Source organism: Anoplopoma fimbria, chromosome 7, assembly GCF_027596085.1.
Source record: "Anoplopoma fimbria isolate UVic2021 breed Golden Eagle Sablefish chromosome 7, Afim_UVic_2022, whole genome shotgun sequence".
In the NCBI taxonomy this organism is placed as follows: Eukaryota; Metazoa; Chordata; class Actinopteri; order Perciformes; family Anoplopomatidae; genus Anoplopoma; species Anoplopoma fimbria.
In genome coordinates this window covers 21,670,996-21,690,773 of record NC_072455.1, presented here as the reverse complement: position 1 = coordinate 21,690,773, position 19,778 = coordinate 21,670,996, and the positions used below count along the sequence as shown (strand labels likewise).

Genomic DNA, 19,778 nt, shown 5'->3' with positions numbered 1-19,778 from the left:
CAAATTCTACGTGCCCAAGCATTATTTCTATGTTCAGTTCCATTTAAATAACTTTATAACAAACTTCTTTGCAGCATGTAAAATTTTCTCAGATGAGAACACTGCACTGTTTCTTTTTAAACATGTCCTCACACAAATTAAATTTTGTGTGAGGACATTAGTTGGACCTGCTCTTCCACAGAGCAAATTCAATTTTGCGTGAGAACATGTTTAATTAGTGGACATGTCCTCACACAAAATTGAATTAGCTCTGTGGAAGACCAGGAAGTCACACACTGACTTCCTTGCAACAGGCTTTGTTGTGAAACAGGTAATGAAACTCTGCGTTTCCCAATGCACAGGAGTGTTTGCAAATGCAATCGTTACGACAGTGAATGTGTTGACAAGCTGTGAAGAAGGAAGACAAACGTAACAGGAAGTCTAACAAAACTACAAACTGTATTTTGCATGCATGTTTCTGTGTTTCTTTGTGTGTTTCTCACATTGGCAGGTGGGGAAAGTGGAGCTCCAGGTGTTTCCCCCCATACACACCACCAGAGAATCTCCCACCAGGGTGTAGCCTTTATCACACTGGAACTGCACGGCGCGTCCTGTGTTCAGGTTGTGCTCTTGCACTTTACCGTACTGCATCTGTTTCGGGCTGTCGCAGCCTTTGACCTCTGACATGAGAGGAAATTATGGAGATTAAATCATGATTCAGAAAAATTAAAAACTGTCCACAAATCAGTTTTTAATACATGGTTTCCCGGCCATTTTCCATACCTTCACATGTTGGTGCTGGCAGGCTCCACGTGCCGTTGGCTAAACAGATGAGAGTCTTTGGGCCGACCAGCTGCAGACCGGCACTACATACATAACTGGCATTGTTTAGGTAGGTCTCTCCTATTGTGTGGACCTGTGCATGTTGTACTGAGGGAGGAGGCCCACAGGTTTGTGCTGAGGAGACAATAGACAAGCAGAAATGTGTTGAAGGGTAATCTGTGTGTGTGTGTGTGTGTGTGTGTGTGTGTGTGTGTGTGTGTGTGTGTGTGTGTGTGTGTGTGTGTGTGTGTGTGTGTGTGTGTGTGTGTGTGTACAATGTAATGCAACAGGTTGCTTTACATTATTATGTAACAGGATACACAAAAAGAAGCCTCCTGTCTTGCAGGTGTTGATATTCTTTTGAATCTTTTCTATTGTTTCCGTAAGAAAAATACAACCTAAACCATAGAAAATAAAGTAATATGTATATATAATAACACACAACAAGATAATGAATGTACATCCGGAAAACAAAGTATTCAAAAACAAGGGAGAAAGAAAATAAAAATAACTAAATAAAATCAATTTCTATGAATATTGGTAGATACTCTGATTCCCATCACTTATTTATACCCCCCAAAAAACAAAATATATAAATAAATAATACAAATAAAATACAATAAATGTTAAATAAATAAAGGTTGCAACAAAACTATTCAGGAGACAATATTTAATGTGTGTGTGTTCCAGCTTTACTGACCATACATTACAACCATATCCCTTTTCACAGCAGACATTTTGACTTGTCATTGATACACAGTTGTGTATTCCCATCAATGACATTATTTATGGGCTTGATGTATTTAAGTTGTGCAGACCCTGGTATTCTGCATACTGGCTCAGTGGAATGGCAGTGACACAACAAATATAATGGCACTTGTTTATACTTATATGACACAATGGCTGCTGTGAAAATGATCCTTAGGATAAAATACTTGACATTGTTTAATACACATCCTGGTCTGTCCCTCCTGTGTAAACAAACCTACCAACACACACTGGCTGGGTGCCACTCCATGTTCTGTCTCCCTGGCAGGTCTGGATAGAGTCTCCCTGTGACAAGAAGAACAATTTGTAAAGATACAAGCACAGTAGACAACCTAAGCAAAGCAAAGTCTAGAAATATTGATCTGTAGAAAGAGCTGGACACATGATATAAGATCCATGATGAGTAACTATTTTTGTATTCAATTCTCTATCTGCTCTAAAAGTCAGCAGTTTGTGCTCTTTGTGTGTCAACAGTGTAATAAAAGGTGCTCATTGTGGTGAATATGTTAAATTGCACAAGCTAGCATATCTGTTTATCAGGAACAGTGACTCAGCTCTGTTTGCTCTGTAATCGCAGACTGCTATTGATTTCTTAGGAAAAAAGTCATGTGACTTTCTGTAATCTGATTGTTAGCCATTAGCCCATTGTATTGTTTTAAAAGCACAGTGCAGGGAAGGAGAATAAGCCCTCTGTATTATTACAGGAGATGAGTGACTTACACAAATCACATCTTTTAGGAGACAAAGAAACTTTGAAAAAGATACTCAGTTAACAGAAAAGCAAGAATGTTTTCTATTATCTTGAATTTAAATTAGAGTTGGTTTTCCAACACAGCTGTGATTTTTTCACAGTTTTATTGTTAGTTTTCAGGTGACATCATTTATAAATGGTTTCTAATCTCAGATGCTGAACTACTAAAACGCTACAAAAGAAAAACTTGGCCTGATGAGCAGTACCTTCATGTCAAAGCCTGGTAGGCACGAGTACATGACAAAGTCTCCGTAGTTATAGCTGTCCCCCTCGGCCACACCGTGAAGAAGAAGTGGGGGTTTCTCACAAACCACCACCTTGCAGGAAACTGAGGAGATGGTTGGAGCCCAGCCTCCACCCAGCTGACCACACAATAAACAGACAGGACAGGGGAGTACTACATTATTTATGGTTTCTAATTGACCGGTTTAGTGGAATAAAGGAGAGCTGTGCAAACCTTTAATGGCTACTTCACAGTGACAGTGCACATTTTTTGTCTTTACAATCTATTACAACAAACTGACTGAAATGATCTGCATTTCTCTAAATCTCTCCCCAGGGTTTCATTGTCAAAAGAGTTTGAGTTATTTGAAAATGCATGTCACAACAATGTATTAACATGCAGATAAATTACCAAGATTATCTTGTTAATCATTATTCAGGAACTGAATAAATTTAGACAAATATTTGACCAACATCTTTCCTACCTGACACTCAGCTAGCGCTGACCCCTGCAGGTGGAGACCAGGAGGGCAGGAGAGGGTGATGGTGCCCTTGACGGGAGTGAGCTCCTTCCCAGTGATTACCAGATTGGGGATGGAGAAGTTGGTGGGGAGCTGGCAGGGGGTGGGTCTGCACCGAACGCTGTGTTTGGACCAGGTGCCGTCAATCTGGCAGGAAAGAGAGTCTGACTGTGTTGCTAAGTTATACCCATCCTCACACCTGGAGAGAGGGAGAATGAAGGTGAGAAGAGGGGACACACATGGGATTACACAGGGTTTTAATTGAGTTTAGCTTAGTTTCATCTGATCCTACACATTTACTGGGACTACTGGACGTCTATGTTCAAAAACTAAGGTTTTTAAACATATGGCATTAAGAAGAACAGTTTTTACCTGTATTTGATCTGGTTTGGGAAGGTGAAGGTATCTCCTATCACCTGAGTGTGGGCTACAGTAGGAGGTGTCCCACAGTTCATAGGCTCACAGCTGATTCTGGGTTCCCCCCACCTGCCGTCTCTTCCACAGGAGAGGTTTGGATACCCCTTTTGCTGGTAGCCGGGCCGACACCTGTATAAAACGGTGTCTGTGAAGGTGGCACTGCCGCCCTGCAGGACAGCATTGGGGACTGTCGGCGGGGCGACAGTGCACCTCCCCCGGCCACACACTGGCACACCAGGGCTCCACACCCCTCCCTTCTCACACAGCGCCTGAGAGGGACCCAGCAGCTTGTAGCCGTCGTCACACTGGAAGTGAACTCGGTCACCGCAGGCACGATCTCGACCGAGAACTACACCGTATTTCACCAGGGGGAGTGCACAGACGCACGGCCGACACTGAGGCACCGTGCCCACCCAGAAGCCCTGAGCGGAGCACCGCAGGATGGGATCCCCGACTACCTCGTAGCCGTCGAAGCAGACGTACTCCACCACGTCTTCGTAGTTGAAGCTGGAGCCGTTCAGGAAGCCGTGACTGATGTCCTCAGGTGGATCGCAACTTATGATGTCACAGCGAGGGGCAGCTTTGTCCCAAAGTCCATCTGACTGACATGTATGTGTCGGATCTCCGTTGAGTGTGTACCCCTCATCACATTCATAGCTTACCTTGCTGTTGAAGCCAAACACTGACCCTAAAAAATGCCCATTGGGTATTGGTGATGGTTTGCCACAGAGGGCAGGTACACAGGTGGGTGTCTTGTGGCTCCAGGTGCCATCAGCCTGACAAACACTGATAGATGTTCCTTGTAATAGCAAACCGGGCTGACAGCTCAGTTCTAACTTATTATTATAGCTGTACTCCTGTCCTTTAACAGTGACATCACTGGGGACTTTAGGGGGACCACAAGATACTGGCTCACACCAAGGCTTCTGTCCATTCCACTTCCCATCCGCCCGGCAGGCAATAGTGTCACTACCCTTCAGGACAAATCCAGGACTACACTCATAGTGCAAGACCTCAGGATACACAAAAGCACCACCGTGAGCTGTGCCGTTAGCGACAGCGCCCGGGTCGCCACAGGAGACGGGCCGACAAACTGGGGCGTCGTTTGTCCACAGTCGACCGGATACACACTGCCTCACAGGCTCCCCCACCAGCTCATATCCGTCCTCACAAGTATATTTGACCGAGCTGCCGAGGGAGGTATCGGTCACATTCACCCAGCCGTGCTCTGGACCGGGTGGTGTTTCACACTCTGCTGGGACACAGGACGGGGCTGTCCCGTTCCAGCCTCCGTCCTCCTGACACACCAACCTGGTGGGGCTTGTGATGTCGTAGCCTTTGTGGCAACTGTACTCAATGAACGTCCCATGAAGGAAGCTCAAGTCCATAGGTGAGGCTAATGTTCCAGTGTCTTTAGAAGCAGCATCAGAGCTTCCTGCCAGCTGCGCCCTAGCGTATTCACCAAAGTCAATGTGAGGAGGCAAGCCGCAGTCCGATGGCACGCAGACAGGAATAGAGCTAGACCAGCCGAACTCCTCGCAGGTCAAATGGTCTTGGCCAACTAGCTGGAAGCCAGGAAAGCAGCTGTAGAAGATGGTGACACCAAAACTGTGATCCTGGCCCTCGACGAAGCCGTTTTCAATGGGTTGGGGTGGGGTGCAGGATATCTGCACGCAAGCAGGCGGCTTAATGTCCCACTCCCCACTGGCCAGGCACTTCAGAGTCTCTGGGCCTTGAAGACGATAACCACGACGGCAGGAGTAGGTGGCACTGTGACCAAACTGGAGTTTTGTGTAAACTACTTTTCCATTGGCTGTCTGTTTGGGGATTGAGCATTCAATTGGTCGGCAAGAAGGTACCCCTCCTATCCAGAGTCCCGTCTCTCCACAGAGGACGGTGGTGTTGCCCACTAAATTATATCCAGTCTTACAGCTGTACAGGGCTTTGCTGAGGTACATCAGACCCTGGACATCAACGATACCATTAGAGATCTCCACAGGCTGAGGGCATTCAACAGGGATGCACTCTGGGTAAGGACTGCTCCACTGACCGCTAGCCAGACATGACACAGAGCCTTCTTTTCTTAAAGTGAAGCCATCCATGCATGTGTAGCTCACCACGGAGCTGAAAGGGAACGAAGATGAGGAAGAGGAAGGGCCACCGAACGACACTTCAGGCAGCGGGCCACAAAACACCTGCTTGCACACTGGAAAGGTGTCGTTCCACTCCTGGGACGGGGTGCAGCGGAGGATCCGGGCCCCCTCCAGGACGTAGCCATCCTCGCAGGATAACTCCACCGTACCAGATTCGAAATCCAGGCCTTTCAGGACCAGGTGGTTCTCCTCCAGTGGCGGCTCTGGACACTGCACCGGTGAGCAGCGAGGTCGCCTCGACTTATCCCACCTTCCGTACTTCAGACAGGTCCAGGTGGCATCGCCGGACAGCTCGTAACCCTCATCGCAGGCATACTGCACTTTTCGGCCCACCTGGAAATCAGATCCTCTGTAATGTCCATGGACGATGTTGGGAGGAGGGTCACAGGTCAAAAGGACACAGGCAGGAGGGTCGCTGTTGGACCACTGGCGGTTGGCTTGGCAGAAACGCTCTAGATGACCAATCAGTCTGTATCCTGCGTTACAGGCGTATGTCACCTTGCCGTTGTAGGTGTATCGACCTCTGCTCTGTAGGGGAATTAACAGAGGGATTTTTATTTAACAGATTTACAGTCACTCATAAGAAAAAGGTGTGTTTCATACTGGATGAGGAAAGTAAGACTTATTAGTAACGCTGTATTTTACAGGTCTGTTACTTCCCAATCATTTCTAGAAAGTTTTCTGGAATTAAAAATGAAATTTGGTTGTAATTATAAAGAAAATAGAGTGTGACACAGGTATTTGAGTTTAAAAGCAGTATGTGGCTCACCTGGATGTGTCCATTCCTGAGGAAAGGAGGTGAAGGGCAGGCCACAGGTACACAGGTAGGCAGAGCTCCCCCCCACTCTCCATTGCCCTTACAGGTCCTTCTCTTCTCCCCTCGGATCAGAAAGCCTTTATCGCAGCTGTACGCCACCACGGCTCCAAAACTATAGTTAGTCCCGCTCACATACCCCCGATCGATGCTCTGGGGCTTTGAGCACCTCACCGGCACACAGCCGATATCGTACGGCGAAGGCTCCCACTCTCCTCCCATCAGACATCTCAGCGTGGCTGTGGTGTTGAGCATGAAGCCCTCCTCACATTTATAGCTCACCTCAGTGTTGCTGGCATATTTGGGTTTGTTGACTGAATCTAAAATGGCATGGGGTAGTTCAGGTGGGCGTAGGCAGAAGTTTGCGATGCAGCGAGGGGCCTCCGCGGTGTCAGGGGGCGTCCACACACCCTGAGCGTTACACACCATCTTAGAGTTGTTGCCAGCAGTGTATCCATCAGTGCAGTAGTAGTTGGCAGTGTCTCCAAACAGCTGGTGGCTCTCATAGGGTTCGGCGTGGTCGATGGCAGGCGGGGGGCCACAGGAGCGAGGGACACACTGGGCAGAGCTGTCACTCCATTGGCCACTTGGCAGACATTCTCTGGTCTCTGGGCCAATCAGGGTGTAGCTGTGAAAGAGATTACCAAAGCTCAGTATAACCTGATAACGGATCTTTATCATTTTAGTTTTATGTGTCCGTTTCCATTAATAAAACAGCATAATAATCAAGTGGAACCACATTTACCCTTCTTTGCAGACATAGTGCACCTCGTTTCCCAGTTCAAAGTTCTCTCCTACGGTCACGGCGTCCCTCAGGGCCGGCGGCTCGCTGCACAGGACGTTCACACAGCGGGGGATAGGCCGGCTCCACTCACCGGTCGCTTCACAAACCACCTCCATGGAGCCCTGCGGCCTTCACAGCAACACACTACTTAATTTACACACTAATGAAATATAAGTGTCACGGAGATTTATAGAATCCGACGTGAAGTAAATAAATCACAATTGATGACATGAAACAAAATTACACAGTTAAAAATAAACATTTATACAGTCAGTGGACATTGCAACTGCATTGTGATGACATAACTGAATCAGAGTGTGTACATGTAAGCAAATGTAATACACAGGTTATCTTGTTTCAGATGAGATATTGTGTTTGATGTTTGATTTTACAAACATAGTTGAGATATCAGTGGCTTGGTGCAGTTACTATGTCATGTGACAAAACATGTGAGTCCCACTTAGTTTCTGTGCTTTTTGTCATCAATTTTGGGCTGTTGTCTTTTGTTTTATGATAACACATCGAGGCAATTCTTTTCTTAATCAAGCTGTGACGCTCAACGTCTTTCTTATAAGCAGTCTTAAAGTCCTGGTATAAAACAAATCAAACCATTAAAATGATGGATAGAATCAGCATTTACTAAATCGACTGGTCAAACTTCATCGGAAAGGATAGTGAACGGAGAATTGTGCAGATGATATTTATTTATTCATACCTGAATCCCTCTGAACAGGTATATGTGACAGTGGACTGGTAAGTATCCGTGTTGAGAGTGTAGCCGGCGTTACTGACAGTTGGAGGGTTGCCGCAGGTCACCGGGTGACAGACAGGTGGCATCCCGCTCCACCTCAGACTACTGAGACACTGGAACTCATAAGGGATCTGAGGCAGGAAGCCCTGCGTACAGCTGAGGAGAAGGAGAACAGAGTGAGGCACAAACTCCACTCAACACGTCTGTAAGGCCTTTTGTGATATTTCCTACTGTCGTCATTACAACATGGTGTTGCAGGGGATGCAAATGATACCTGAAAGTCACCTTGCTTCCATAGGTGAAGTTGGTTCCCTTCATGATGGAGTTCTCTGGGACAGATGGCGTCGGGCAGGAAAGGGCTGAAGTGCAACAACATAGAGATGATTAGTAACTGCTGTTTTATATAATTTTATTGTTCCACCAGAAAACATAAAATGACTAAATGCAAATGTTGCTAACTTCTATACAAATTTCCATGAGGAGAGAGAACATTACAGACGCCTTTCAGTGTTATTCTTCTTCTAGGATTAATGCCACATTACATTTTAAACTAATAGGATAAAAGAGCACACAGGAGAGTGTATAAATGGATAGAAGCCAAAGAGGTATGACTAAGAGGCATTAGTGAATGAAGGGGAGGGACTTATTAAAGGGGTACTTCAGTAATTAAATATTGCTCTTCCATTAAGTTGGAGGGCTCACAAAAAGTAAGGCCAAAATGAAAGCAGCAGAGCCAGCAGCTGTTTGGAGACACACTCAAAGGCTCCAAAAAAACCTGGATCTTTTCCCATAAATGGAACTTTCCTTCCTGGTATATATAGCGACTTTCAAACGCCACCCACACATTTTATGACACAAGCTTTCTGTTATGAATCTGAAGCCCTTTTCAGACATGACATACTTAACATTGCTGGCTTCTAGCTATCAGTTAAAGGATTTTTTTGTTTTGTTATTGAGATATTGGTGATTTTAACGCTAACGTTTCTTATGGCTTCAGAGTATAAAATGTTATAAAGCGACCAAGAAGAGTTTTTTTTTGGTTTTGCACTGCAAAAGGGAAAGTAGTTTTTATAGAGATCTGATCTGATAAGAACCTCAACAACTTTAAAATGTTATTTTCATACTCTGCATGAGCTATGAGGATATAGATAATACAGTAATCGTGGAAGCAATTACTTTCTCTTTCTGCATGTTAACCCTGCTGCAGTCTTCACCTTACATTCATCTGATAGTTTGCCGTTGTAACTTTTATGTAAACGTGACCAGCTTTTTTAGGACTCAAGTCCAGTTAGAGATAAGTAACACCAGTGACTCTACCAGCCATATGCCCCGTCACCTCATACTTTGAATACTCAGATAACACTGCAGCACTTGCACTCTGTAATAACAATGGAAGACTGACATTTTCCACCTCACACAATGATGCAACTGAACTGTAGCCACATTTTGAATCACTAAAAATGTGTCCTCTAATGCAACAACATCAACTATTTAACTTTTTTGACAACATCAACTATTTCTCACACAGTTGCTTTATATATTTCAGATGACATACTGAGTTTCACTTTTAACTGTAATCGCTGAGTTAGTCCGTTTCCTCTTTCTCTATGAGGAAGAATGTGGCTGAGAGCCAAGATGGAGGTGCTGAGGTGGACAGGCCTTTCAGCCCGCTGCACAGTGGAGGACAAAAAGACCGCTGCAAACATAATCACCCCGTTCCAGCTCCAATGCATAATGTGTGTTTGTGATGTACATGCGTGTGTATTTGTGTTTGCAAATGTTTGTACTATTCGCTTTTGTGTGTGTGTGATATGGAATAAATATAATAAATATACAATATATATCCATGAGTTCTGCTATCTGCATAGTAATGAAAGACTTTGAATACATCTGTGTAGTTTCATTTATGTGTTATTCAGATTCTATTGGCTCTAAGAGCAGAATGCTTTGAATAGGAAACACCTTTATCTGGTAATGAATCCCTTTCCATTGAGGTTGTCCATTGAGCTGCTCAAAATGTGAGCGTTTAAATGTGAATGTACATTTATGTCTTATCTTTGCGAGTATATCTATGTCTCATGTTAGCCTTACATCAACCTATGACATTTATGGTATGCTGTGTAACTTTATATAAAGCCATCATGAAACTGTTTCTCTATTCAGTGAGCGGTCATAAGCCAAATCCTGTGAACCAAATGTGAATACTTTATGTAAACGGGAAATATCAAAATGAGAAATGTGTCATGCGTTTGTGGTCACACCAGATAATAAGAATGAAACCTATTTGACGCTGAAACATTTACAAACGCCACACATTATACTGAAAAAATAATTATATCAAGACATGTATCTCATTCCAACACATGTAAAATATAAATATTTTATAGTTTCTTATTGTCATCAAATCTGATGAAAAGAGTGACATTCCTGCCCTGTTTGTGTGAGTCTCAGCCCCAAGAACTACTGTCTAGACAAATGTAGACAGGAATCTTTAAATCTGGTCAAAAATATATTTTATCTATATTTTTACAAAAAGGCTAGGCGCTGTAGTTTTTTCTAGCAAATAGTACTCGAACAGGAGTCAATCATTTATTTGTTGGTACTATTTTCAGCTACAGATTAAAGTTACAATTTCTAACATTGTTCTCTTTGGCAGCATCTATGGCAATAAGCTATAATTGCAGGTGTCTTTTTGGATCACACTGTCCAGAGATCCAAACAGTTTGTTGCCGCTTGTGATTTTTCCTGGGAATGTTGCCAAAGACCCCCAGTTTGTAAAACTGCAAATGCAAGGGCTTACATCAGAGGGCCACAGACTCATTCACCATAATGATACCTCACTCGGTGATAGATAGTTAATTATCAGACATTTATTAAAAGGAACATTTAAGAGATTTAAGAGATTATTACTTTAATACACTCTTGTGAGTATTTACAGCAGATGCAAGAAAATGCCTGAAGGACTATTATATATAGTATAGCTGATGTACAGTGTTGGCATGATATGATGATGATGATGATGATGATCAGTGTATTTGACTTCTGGAGGGATACTGAACTACTTGATTCTGCTAGAATAGACTAAGTATATTGTTCTTGCTTTTATAAGTTGCTCTTACCTGTGCCAAGGCTGCTTAAGTATTAGTGTTTTTTGCTGATTTTGTTGTGTTTCTGCACTATACTTTTGCTCTGGTTTATGCTTTAAGATGCTTGTTTAAGAAAGGAGATGCACTTATGACTTCTGGTGACTAGTAGTTCTCTTGAATACCTATGTTGAATACACTTATTGTAAGTCACTTTGGATAAAAGCGTCTGCTACATGACTGTAATGTAATGTAATGTAATGTAATGTAATGTAATGTAATATGACCACTCAACCCCTCACCTCTGCAGTATGGGATAGGCTCGTCCCAGCTTCCTGTCTCGAGGCAGTGGAGGCGAGACGAGCCGATAAGCTCATATCCGTTCTCGCAGCCAAAAACAACCTCGCCGCCCATCAGATAGTTGCTGCCTTCTCTGTGTCCGAATTCTGGCGACCCGGGGTTCTCACACTTCACCGGCGCTGGTGGGAAGACAAACACACAGACATAACAAATGAATTGATATATGGACAGGTGAATTGTTTCACAAAGTGACTTTAATAGCACCTTCTCCAACATGAATGCTTGTGGTCCTGTGTCTTGTTACCTGTGCAGTTTTTGCCGTCTCCACTGTACGGGTGGATGCAGGTGCAGGTGTAGGAGCCGTCCGTGTTCTGACAACTTGAGTGTTCATCACAGTCAGATCCCAGTGCACACTCATCCACATCTTAACACACACACACACACACAGAAGAATGTATACACAACATAGATATTTTGTTCCTTGTCAATCTTGAAAACAGGATTTTTGGTTTCTCAAATATCACTAGTTTAAAAGAAGCAACAATGTTTTTTAATGAAGTACCGAGACAGGCTGGTGGATTTCCTCCCCACTTGCCACTGTTGGTGCAGTGAACCTTGGCGTCTCCCAGCAGGTAAAAGCCGGCGTTACACTGATAGACCACAGAGCTGCTGGCATGGAAATCCGTCCCCTGAAACAAGCCGTTCTCCAGAGGACGAGGAGGCCCACAGGACACTCCTGCAACACAAATATTATGATATATAATATTGTCTCACTCCTACAGGCTCTCTGCCTATAGCTATATTGTTTGTTTGATTATGTCAATGTACAGTACGGTTGTACCATACATCCATCTGCTGCAAAAGGATTACTGTCAAATGTTTTGATTGTTTTTCAGAGATTTTAAATGCTTAGGATATTTAATCACCTCAGAAATGTACTCAGTGGACTGACAAACACATCCATCATGTGAAAAAACAACTGGTAGAATAAGACTCATTAACAATTCAAATTAGAAAGCAGTTTGTGTCTCTGCCTTACGTTCACAGCTGGGCAGAGGATGGCTCCACTCTCCTTTATTTTGGCACTGCAGCACCGGCTCCCCCAGCAGGTAGAAGCCAGGATCACAGGACAGCTGGACCTGGGCTCCGGGGCTCACCTCCACGGTGGAGGCGTGCAGGTGGGACAGCGCGCTCTCCAGCTTGGGGCAATCTGGAGAGACCAGGAATGACTGTGAGGTATACTGATACAAAAATTGTATTCCAAAAACATTCTGCACGTCCATTTTAGAAAAGTATTTGAAGTTCAGGTAATATATATGTTTTTTGCGAAGCCTCTGTTACCTGCACAGAAAACGCTGCTGAGGTTTACTTTGACTCGGCCCACCACCCCGCTGAGGAAGTCTGGCCAGGCGAGGACGTTCCCTCTGTGGATCACTTGGGAGGATGGACAGCTGCTGGCCAGGACCTTGATCTACAGTCACATAACATTCCTGTTTTATGACTCTATTATGTTAAATATAATATACATGGGTTCAAATATGCAATAAATACATTTACCTGTTGAGGTGTGAGAACACGATCCCAGATGTTGAGTTGGCTCATGGAGCCGACAAAGGATTCGACAGGGTTGAAGCCCTCGCCCCTCTGATCCTGGTCCTGACCTAACACCAGCGCCCCACCACCTACAGGACACAAGTTAAAGGTCAGAGGTTAACCACAACTCACTGAGACATTATTCTCCTCATTCACTTGTATATTGTGTTTATATAAAAGAATATGAGAATCAACTGTAGATTTGTTCTGAAAAAGAGACCAGGTGACCAGGTCGAGGATAGCACTACACCTGGGATAGTGGTGCCGACTGACAGGCCTTTGCCTCCGTCTGAGGGCTTCCCGTTGATGTAGATTTTCCAGTCACCATCCCAGCTCCTCCAGGAAACCCCAATGTGGTACCATTGACCCGTGTTCACTGCAGGACAGTCGGTGATCCGCTCCTTACCATTCACATACAGAACCCACCTGTAGGGAGGGAGGAAAAAACAGTCAAAGAGGATTTAATAAAGCATGAGGAGAGGAGAATAACAGTGTATGTGCATTTATATTCTCTTAACTCCTAATACATCACTGACCCGTTGTAGTCTATGAGAAGGAAAGCGTTGTCGCTGCCCTCCACAGCGTAGGAGACAGGTGTGCCATAGTTTGTAGTGTCCGACGACCTCATCCAAAAGGTGCAGGTGATCTCTGTCAGCGCCGGCATCATTCCATCCATCATTACGTAACCATGGATACCAGACACCTCAAAGTCCAGGTTGAAGGCAGAGGACATCTCTGATAGGACAGAAAAAAAGCATTTATTGCTTTATCATCTTCTACGTGCCTGTTTTTATCCTTTTTCTCGGTATACAGATACAAAATCTCTCTTTTCCTCCTCTGGAGTTGCCATGGTGATGTGTCATCTGTCCTATAGTACCTGTCTCACACCTGGTTCCGTTGAACCCAGGGAGGCATCGGCAGGTGAAGGACCCAAGACCGTCCAGACAGCTGGCACCGTTCACACAGGGGTTAGGATCGCACTCGTCCACGTCCACCTCACACAGCCAGCCGCGGTAGCCCTCCACACACTGACACCTGAGGGGGGGGAGACCGCACGATACCACCTACAGTTACACACCATGAAGTACATTGACATACAATGTTTTCAATGATGCTTTCCTTTAGAACTGTGGTTAATAAACCATACCAAATGGATTGGGATTTCCAATGATTGTGGAAATAAACTCTTTTTTTAAGGATATGACAGATGTAGAATGTATGTAAGTGGGGTGAACAGCTTTGCTTTTTAAAGCGGTATTCTCAATTCTGTGATTCATTTTTCATTCAAACAATTCAGAAAGCAAAGTTTCTACAACAAATACAATTTTCTCATTCATGTTCCTCCTACTTAAACAAGATACCGTATTCAAGGGATGTGCAGAGAGGCAACATTCTTTTTTATTCAAATATAAGTGAAAATAGGTGTAACAATCCTGTTTTTGTTTTTATTAAACTTTTAATTTTAGGATGTTAATAGAAGTGATCTTCAATAAATTAGTTGTTGCACTTACTGTATTTGTATCAGTTCGCTGCACTTATTGAATTCGTATTCGTTTACTGCACTTATCCTATTCGTAGTAGTTTGTAGCACTTACTATATTCGGATTAGTCTGTTGCAATTATTGTTCTCGTAGTAATTTGCCTCTGCACTATACTTTTGCTCTGGCTTATACTTTGAGATGCTTGTTTAAGAAAGGAGATGCACTTATGACTTCTGGTGACTAGTAGTTCTCTTGAATACCTATGTTGAACACACTTCCTGTAAGTCGCTTTGGATAAAAGCGTCTGCTAAATGACTGTAATGTAATGTAATGTAATGTAAAGTATTATCAAATTATGAAGGTTATGTTGTTATTATTATGCTTTCATAAACCCAGCAATAAAAAGGTCAAACTCTCTCCAGTGTAATATCTGCAACTGTGTGACACAGGACGCCTGAGCAGTGAGCAAACGAGGCTAATCTACTTATCTTATCTTTCTTAAACAAACTCTGGTTCACATGTAGCAGGTCCAATCGGAAGGTTTTGCCTTTATGTTAATCAGTCTGTACTCTCTCTCTCTCCACTCCATCCTGCTATTGTCTTTCTGTCATGTCTGTACAAGCAGTTGGAGCACAAACACCCACCTCACTCAAAGATAAGAGGAACACCAGCTATATGACATCTTTTTTTGTCTTCCCCCCAACCCCCTGCTTCCTCCCATCAGAATCTTTATTACCTGAAATTGTTAACAGCATCCAGACATGTGCCTCCATTCAGACAGGGGGCGCTGTAACATTCATCGATGTTGACCTCGCAACGATCCCCTGAGAAGCCAACGGCACAATTACAGGTGTAGCCACCTGTCAGGTCATCACACACACCTCCATTCAGACACGGGTTGGAGAGGCACTCGTTTATTTCCAGCTCACATCGAGATCCTGCAGAATGTGAACAAACAATCACAAAAACAGCTGCATTTTCAAAGAAGTATCTTAAATATTTGACATTTTTCTACATTTTGGTTTAATTGTATATACAAACCAATAATCTGCATTATCTGCTGTTATTTAACAAGTTCAACTATCTGATGAGGAAATCCAATATCAAACTGACCCCCAGAATGAAATGTAACCCGGTCATTTAATCTAACCTGTGAATCCGTCGGCACAACTGCAGGTGAACTTGTTGACCTCGTCCACACACACACCTTCATTCAGACAGGGAGAGGAGACGCACTCGTTCACCTCCGCCTCACACAGAGAGCCTGAGACAAACGGAGATAGAGAATAAGCACAAAGGGGAGATGCAGTCCAGTGTGTGATTAAAGGAATAATTCAACCCCAAAATGATCAGTTGTATATCAATCACTCACTTCTTTCCAAACACCTGCAACTTTGTTAATATCTTACTATTTATGTTTTAGCAAAGATGCATGTGTTCGTGAATTAGTAAGCATTCAACTGGATAAATGAGACTTGGATTATACTGCATGAGCTGTGTGAGAGTTTGTAAATGGATGTTTTGCTGTTGTTAAACGCTGCCCCCATTTACTTTACTCCTTTCACCATGGAGGCATGAGAGAAAAACAAAGTGTTCTTCACGTATTCAAGGTAATAAAGGGTGAGTTGATAAACAGCAAATTATCATCATTTTTTGGAGGGGGAAGTATTTATTTTAACAAAAGCATCTTTGAGGTACTAAAACCGTTTAGTTTCCTGTTGGCTAAGTTAAAAAAACCCACATAGAAGTCAAAATAAAACAAGAGGACTTTAAAGCTCATAATTTAAATTCCCCCCCGAGATCAGTTATATGACATATGCAATAAAAAAAAATCCTTGTCAAAAACAGTTCTGTGTGATGTTTAGGGATTTAATTTATGGGACGATTTTCAAGTCCTTTTAATTATCAATAAAGTTGACCATCCATTTACAAGTTTACCTTTCTTTAATAAAACATTCTTTCTATGCATCAGTTTATTTCCTCAACGTTCACTTACCTAAAAAGCCCAGTTTGCACTGACACTGGAAGTCTCCCATGCCGTCTTTACACAGGCCTCCATTCTGGCATGGAGCAGAGTCACACTCATCGATGTCAATCTCACACTTGGCACCTGAGAGACAAATATCAGAGGCTGTATCAAACACTCGTTACAACAAAGTCACATACAACACATCTGTGGCTGAATTATTGTTGCCATAAATGTCAACGCTCAAGAGAGAGTTACAGCTGGGTATCGTCCACAGAGCAATGCCAGGAAATACAACATACAAACCACTAACGATCATCTTATTTCTGCTTCTTCATTAAAGTTGTTGATACATAAACAAACACCAGGTGAGTCTCAGACTGCTGGTTTACCTGTGAAACCAGGCATGCAGGTGCAGACGTATCCCGCCCCGACCTCCTCACAGGTCCCCTTGTTCTGACAGGGATTCAGGAAGCACTCGTGGAAAACCTGCAGGAGCAGCCAAGATATAGTTTATATTGTCTTATTTTCAACCTATTTGTTTTTTTTTTCTTCAATGATATTTTCTCTTGTATGAATATAACTTCAATATTGATTACTTTATCTGTATAGATTCAGTTAATTAATCACATTTTTGAACAGAGAAACTTTCAACAATCAAATATGGAATAAAAAAGTGAACAAAAGATATTAATATCGATGTAATTCAATTGAATTATGCATAATGCGTTGTGTATAAAGTTGGTACAGCTATCATCATCACCGGTAACACAAGAGGCCATTCAGTATCTGTAACATGTGTAATAGAGGTGTCCTATGTTGGATCTTTGACATTTGAGACTTATATGGGTGGTAAAGTATTCATTTTTAGACGTATAGTTAGTTTAGACAAGATAAAGACTAACCTGACTGCTCGCTTGGTAGTCCTCAACGACCTCCACCTCTGGAGCCGCAGTCACACTCTCCTCCTTAGGAAGAAAACTGGAGCCGAAACCTGACAATGACACCCAGAGAAAATACAGACAACGTAAGCACAGACAAGTCGGAAAAAATCAGCAAGGATCTTTCCCTTAGCCACCAGACTCACAGACTGTCGTGATCTGTCGGAACAAAAGCCTGTATTTTTATTGAAACCTTGGCAGCATGTTCTAACCACTGTTCATTCCCACACTTCAGGCATGCAGTGTTATTTATTTCCATTCTGCAGCAGAGAAATAAAACTCTTATTATTTATATTTCCCCCCCGATCCCGTGCAGTAATTCCTTTTCCAATTGGATTGAGCTGTCACAACTGAGATCGGGGACCGCACAACTGGAGCGATGGCAGCAAGTTTTGAAACTGTAGAAGAGCTGTCACACAGAGCGGCTGACGCTGAACAGGTCAATTTATTCTCGACTGACTTCTCTTGGCCCGTCATGTAGACATTTAACACAAGTCTTTTTACATGCCAACTCAGCTCAGCAGAATGGTGTTAAAATAGAAGTCTGCTGTGTGAAAATCTGCATACATCTGCGTCATTTGAATTAAAGCTATGATAGTATAGTTGACAAACCTATGAGAAAAGTCCTTCCTTCAATACTGCAACACACCAGGAAATACACTGCTTACTGTGGCTGTTATCTGTCCAGATCTCATCCCATCAAGAATTTATGAAAGTCACATTAAATCTACTTTGTTTCAATATCCTAAATCAGTAAAGAATGGAAATTTCCCAGGGGCGTGTTCAACTTTTGTAGGTATGTATTTATTATGACAGAAATTGGAGAAAGCCAGTACAACTGATGAACTGTAACTTTACTTTGGCACTTTACAAAAGTTATTGAATTTATGTTTACATTTCTGAATGAAGTGAAATGTTTTTGTTCCAACGAAGCTGCACATTAATCATTCTGAAAAGGGCGGATAGTGTTTTTAAATACATTTCCAATAAAGCTTTTAAGTCATTAAATAATGTTTTCATACTGTTGGAGGTAATCGGGACAATCATTCAAAGTAATGGTCTAAAAAAAGACAAAGAAGGTAAGAAACCATCCACGTTTTTTCGTCTGAAGAAACTGCAGGACATTTTGATAATTTGTGGTTGAGAGCAGATATTTCATTTTGAATATAAAAACAAAGATCTTTTAAATTTCTCAACGCAATAAAATAAAGGGGATTGTGTGTGTATTTGTGTGAGTCTGACTTTTGTTTTGTGTCACTTACTGGAGCAGTCCTGTATGGTGTTTGCACCGGTGATGGTGGTGGTTCCATAGAAGGGACAGGAGAGGCAGTAGGAGCGGCCATGTTCAGGCTGGTAGTAATCTCTGGGACACGGGTAACAGGGAACCAGACCAATACGGGAGAAATGACCAGCTGAACAGGGAACTGCAGGAGTAGAAACCAGAGAAGATCAGAATATAGAAGCAACAGAAAAAGAAAGAAAAAAGTAAAGGAATCACCCAAAATGTCCAGAAAAGTGGCATTCACCGGTTGATTTAGATTTTGGTTGACATTTTAAAGGAAACTGAGTAAAGGCTCGAATTATATTTGTTTTTGTTACCTAGCAGCGTTTTAAATTACTTAAGAATGATCAAGGCTTTCCAAATATAAAAATAGGCAGGTTGATAGGACATTAAGGGCGTGCAGTCCACACTGTCAGACTGTATCACCTCCACACTCCATCTCCTCCACCGCTCCTCTGGTGACGGTGGAGGTTTCGTCAGGACAGACGAGACACTCCCTGGCGCCAAAACCGGGCTGGAAGTGACCCAGCGGGCATGACTCGCAGATCTCCAGCCCATTCAGAGAGTTACTACCAGGCTTACACTGCCCTGCAAACACATGCAAAATCACCACACAATGAGCAATACTCTGACACAGAAAGAACATCAAAACTACATCAGTTCTACAATTGACAAAGGGTGCATTTATATTCATTTGCATCTAAGGATACGTATGAAAATCAAGCAATTTTTGTGGATTATTTGTATTTATTTTATCCTGATTGTGGTGCCAAATCAGCCGGATAGTCAGCATTGTTTATTATCAAAATGTACCAGATATCACATAAGTTATTTGCAAATGCCGTTTGTCCTTCAGTGAGGATGTGAATGTGTGAACACTTCTAACCTTTGCACTCAGCGACGCTGCGGGAGTGCAGGTAGGCGGTGGAGGTTCCTTCAGGGCAGGACTTGCACTCCAGCTGACCCTCCTGGTCCTGGTAGGAGCCCAGCCAGCAGCTCTCACACTCATTATATTCAAGAGAGAAGTATGTTCCCACCGGACATTGGACTGCAACGGCAAAATCAGTGAGTTAATGATGACATAAACATAAAACTTTAAACGCAGTATTAGAGATTCTTAAAATCCCATAATTTCATATAAAAGACAAGC

The 19,778-nt window shown here is 42.9% G+C and overlaps 1 protein-coding gene across 1 annotated transcript in view; it reads right to left on the bottom strand.

Annotated features, from left to right (window-relative positions):
• svep1 (sushi, von Willebrand factor type A, EGF and pentraxin domain containing 1) overlaps nucleotides 1–19,778 on the bottom strand; it is an 85,609-nt gene that overhangs the window by 8,972 nt on the left and 56,859 nt on the right. Inside the window, exons 17-43 of the mRNA XM_054601882.1 lie at nucleotides 19,515–19,676; nucleotides 19,055–19,216; nucleotides 18,609–18,770; nucleotides 17,311–17,399; nucleotides 16,798–16,894; nucleotides 16,436–16,549; nucleotides 15,590–15,703; nucleotides 15,176–15,377; nucleotides 13,836–13,993; nucleotides 13,495–13,693; nucleotides 13,209–13,384; nucleotides 12,923–13,047; nucleotides 12,707–12,836; nucleotides 12,405–12,575; nucleotides 11,928–12,101; nucleotides 11,670–11,789; nucleotides 11,368–11,544; nucleotides 8,257–8,341; nucleotides 7,947–8,138; nucleotides 7,193–7,360; nucleotides 6,403–7,075; nucleotides 3,436–6,161; nucleotides 3,028–3,262; nucleotides 2,527–2,682; nucleotides 1,791–1,854; nucleotides 763–936; nucleotides 483–659 (exon numbers count right to left, since the gene is read on the bottom strand). Of these exons, the coding sequence (XP_054457857.1) occupies nucleotides 483–659; nucleotides 763–936; nucleotides 1,791–1,854; nucleotides 2,527–2,682; nucleotides 3,028–3,262; nucleotides 3,436–6,161; nucleotides 6,403–7,075; nucleotides 7,193–7,360; nucleotides 7,947–8,138; nucleotides 8,257–8,341; nucleotides 11,368–11,544; nucleotides 11,670–11,789; nucleotides 11,928–12,101; nucleotides 12,405–12,575; nucleotides 12,707–12,836; nucleotides 12,923–13,047; nucleotides 13,209–13,384; nucleotides 13,495–13,693; nucleotides 13,836–13,993; nucleotides 15,176–15,377; nucleotides 15,590–15,703; nucleotides 16,436–16,549; nucleotides 16,798–16,894; nucleotides 17,311–17,399; nucleotides 18,609–18,770; nucleotides 19,055–19,216; nucleotides 19,515–19,676 (7,182 nt within the window). The remainder of the gene's footprint in view (nucleotides 1–482; nucleotides 660–762; nucleotides 937–1,790; nucleotides 1,855–2,526; nucleotides 2,683–3,027; nucleotides 3,263–3,435; nucleotides 6,162–6,402; nucleotides 7,076–7,192; nucleotides 7,361–7,946; nucleotides 8,139–8,256; nucleotides 8,342–11,367; nucleotides 11,545–11,669; nucleotides 11,790–11,927; nucleotides 12,102–12,404; nucleotides 12,576–12,706; nucleotides 12,837–12,922; nucleotides 13,048–13,208; nucleotides 13,385–13,494; nucleotides 13,694–13,835; nucleotides 13,994–15,175; nucleotides 15,378–15,589; nucleotides 15,704–16,435; nucleotides 16,550–16,797; nucleotides 16,895–17,310; nucleotides 17,400–18,608; nucleotides 18,771–19,054; nucleotides 19,217–19,514; nucleotides 19,677–19,778) is intronic.